General features: G+C 40.0%; 1 protein-coding gene across 1 annotated transcript; it reads right to left on the bottom strand.

Annotated features, from left to right (window-relative positions):
- Positions 1-213: 213 nt before the first annotated feature.
- LOC122945323 (hemoglobin subunit alpha-3-like) lies at positions 214-3027 on the bottom strand. The gene is made up of 3 exons (XM_044304385.1): positions 2930-3027; positions 1463-1667; positions 214-342 (listed from the first exon to the last, which is right to left on the bottom strand). The coding sequence occupies exons 1-3, from the start codon at positions 3022-3024 to the stop codon at positions 214-216; spliced, it is 429 nt and encodes a 142-aa protein (XP_044160320.1). The 5' UTR covers positions 3025-3027.
- Between the last annotated feature and the right edge of the window lie 312 nt (positions 3028-3339).

Below are 3339 nucleotides of genomic sequence, written 5' to 3'. Positions count from 1 at the left end.
GTGAATCTGCAAGTAACACGTGAATTGTGCCATGGATGCGCTGTGATTTATATTCAGTATGCATACCCTTAATGTTAGAAGCTATGATGTACAATATATTGTAGTGCTCTATACGTGAAGAATGTTCAAGTAAATAAGGAATAGCAGGCAAACCTTTAAATCACATATTTTATTTAGACTTATTGAAACGAAATGTTGGTAAAATTTATTCATTTATCTGTATTTGGAGGTGAGGACATGAGACACTACTGCAAGGAACTTGTCAAAAGCAGCATGGGTGGTGGCGTCAAAGTCAGCGGAGAAGTGAGATGCCAGGACGACCAGGATGGAGTGAGACAGCAGCTGTAACAGAAAGATAAAAACCATTAATAAGAGAGACTGCAGAGATTGAGGTCAAGGAGACCCATTATAACAATCATATATTGGGTTTACTGGAAGGAGGGCATATATTACTAACACCTTGTTTTATAGATTACCTAATCCTGACCATTCAGATCCAGAGAGATGACTGCAAACTGAGACAAGTGTTTCCAACCAATGGATTGCTCTGTTCGCTGGAACACATTGAGGGTTTTAAACTGAAATGTTTTGTCTGCTACTGATTCTATCAGCTATTGGATGAGAAACTATTTCTGCAGCGACATTTAGTAGAGAAGTTGGGCACCATATTTGACATGCGCTAGCAAATCTTACTGTGCATGGCCAGTTTTAGACTTGTGGTCAGAAAACGAAAGGTTCAGGAGTGTGGTAACAGCATGAAGAGCCATATTACATAATAAAAAGATTGAATGTAATCATTAATGGCCTACGCTAACTTAACGTTCCTCTCCTGGACATTATTAGGTTTGGTGAAGAAGGCCTTGTACTCACTCACAGTGAGTGATATATGGCTAAGACACTACAAACTGTAAGTACATATGGTGATGTCTAGACCTAAAATAGGTTGCAATCATCATTTCTAGGGGTGAGTGAACTAAGCTTTGGATCGAAGATCAGAAGTCGATTTGTTTCTAAACTTCAATGCAATGCCGTATGGAGACCTGTCTTTGTACTGCATAAAAATGTATATGCTTTGCGGAGGCAAAAATTAATTAAATCTGAAGTCGCACGAGACTTCGGTGAATAACTTTGGGCTTCGATTCTACAACAATATTTTTAAACGGCAATCAAAAGCCGGCTTCAGTACCTAGGTATCAGCCGGTACTGAAGCCAAATTCGGATTCCTGTTTTAAAATGTAAGTTGTAGAATCGAAGCCTGATGTTATTCCCGAAGTCTTTCGTGACTTCAGACTTAATGAATTTTGCCTCCACGTAGCACATACAGTACATTTTAATGCTATCCAGAGACAGGTCTCCGTACAGCATTAAAACTAGTCTTAGAAATGAATTGACTTTGGATCTAGGATTTGAAGCTTGATTTACTCACACCTAAAAATTTCCATAATTTGTTAATGAGTCTTACTTTGAAATTTCCGGGGTCCACTCTCAGGTTATAGGCATGCAGGTCGCTCAGTTTGGACAGGGATGCCTCCAAATTGTCCAGATGTTTTCCAGCCTCTGCAAGAGCACCCAAGACCTTGCCTCCATGTGTCTGGAGATCAGTAGATCCATGGCTGAGGTCAAAGTGGCTGAAGTAAGTCTTGGTCTGAGGAAAGCCCAGGAACAGCCTGAGATTAAAGAGAAATGAATATTATAACACAATATAGATGGTTATAAATGATGCATGTATCAATGATAAAAGCTTATGGCTTGCACCTTACAAGACTTTATGTGTATCTCTTACAGGATATATGTATAAAGTGGGATTCCTAGGGATTGGGGGAGAGCAATATGTTTTGCGTGTGCTCACTCCTCCACTGTACATACAGTTATGGTAGGTGTTTGTTGGAATCAAGCTTAACTAAAGACAACAAATACTGTATGTATTGGGGCCTCTTGGGTCACCCTCACAGCAGGTGTTATGTGAAAAGAAGAATCTGCTATGTTAGATGTCAACATGCTCAATCCTTTGTTCCCATGAGAGATACAGTAAAGGCACATTCACACGAGTATTGCACAGATTATCGCTATCAAGCGTTCATAGCAACCCTCATTAGCAATGATCGGGCATTGTAAATCTACAATAATTTGTGAGCACGCAAAAATGCTTGTTTACCGGCAGCAGATCGTGCTGTGTAAACACTATCTCCTGCCAGTCCTTATGGGGAAGAGCGATGGCATTAGCAATCACTCCTCCCCATTCTCCGCTAGCGAACAGCAGATTGTTGGGAAGGAATCTGCTGCCGGTAAACAGCAGATCTGCTGTAATATTGTCCTCTGTAAAGGGACTTTAAGTCACTGTCTTAAAGGGGTTGTGTCACTTCAGCAAGTGGCATTTATCCTGTAGATGCAGTTAATACAAGGCTCTTACTAATGTTTTGTGATTGTCCATATTGCTTCCTTGGCTGGCTGGATTCAAATTTCCATCAAATTATACACTGCTTGTTTCCATGGTTACGAACACCCTGCAAGCCATCAGTGGTGGTCGTGCATGCGCAATATAGGAAAAAATGTCAGCCTGTCTGGTGATCGGGACCGTGGGAGCTCACATAGGCTGGTGATTTTATTTTTTATTTTTATAGTATACAAGCGCAGCCACCACTGATGGATTGCAGGGTGGTCATAACCATGGAAATGAGCCATGTATAATGTGATGGAAAATTGAATCCAGCCAGCAAAGGAAGCAATATGGATAATATCAATACATTACTAAGTGTCTTGTGTTAACTTTCTCTACATGATAAATGCTATATGCTGAAGTAAGACAACCTTTTAAATATAATATACAGAGTTGGTAACATGCGTCTTTTAAATATAATATATATCATTTTATAATTACTAAGTTAATGTTTCCGTATAAAATATAAAACACTAGTAGTATAAAGATTACCTTTCCAAAGCTTCAGCACCGAGAGCGCTCACATTTCCGGAGACTTTGCCCAAGATGGACACAATTGCAGCCTTCTCAGTGTCAGTGAAAGTCATCTTGCTTGTGTATAGTTGCAGTGAGCTGCAGGTTAAGGTTTGGGAGGTCTGTGCTGTGTCTCAGGTCACTTGGATTTTATAGAGGAAGGGTCAGCAGAAATGGACACTTGTCTAAGACCATTGGTCATTTAGGAGATACACCCAAACACATGTTTTGTGATTACCTTGCTCAGAAAAGTGCTGCTTAAGCCAAATGAGTGATATGCATTCCACACTGTATAATGTAACATCAGTGATCTTGGTGATAACTGGATTCATAGTAAGGTTCTACTACTGAAGAAATAAGGCTCTGTTCACATCATTCAGTCACAATTA

This window comes from Bufo gargarizans, chromosome 8, assembly GCF_014858855.1.
Source record: "Bufo gargarizans isolate SCDJY-AF-19 chromosome 8, ASM1485885v1, whole genome shotgun sequence".
Classification (NCBI taxonomy): Eukaryota; Metazoa; Chordata; class Amphibia; order Anura; family Bufonidae; genus Bufo; species Bufo gargarizans.
The sequence above is the reverse complement of the archived record's forward strand: the minus strand, read 5'-3'. Positions and strand labels throughout refer to the sequence as shown.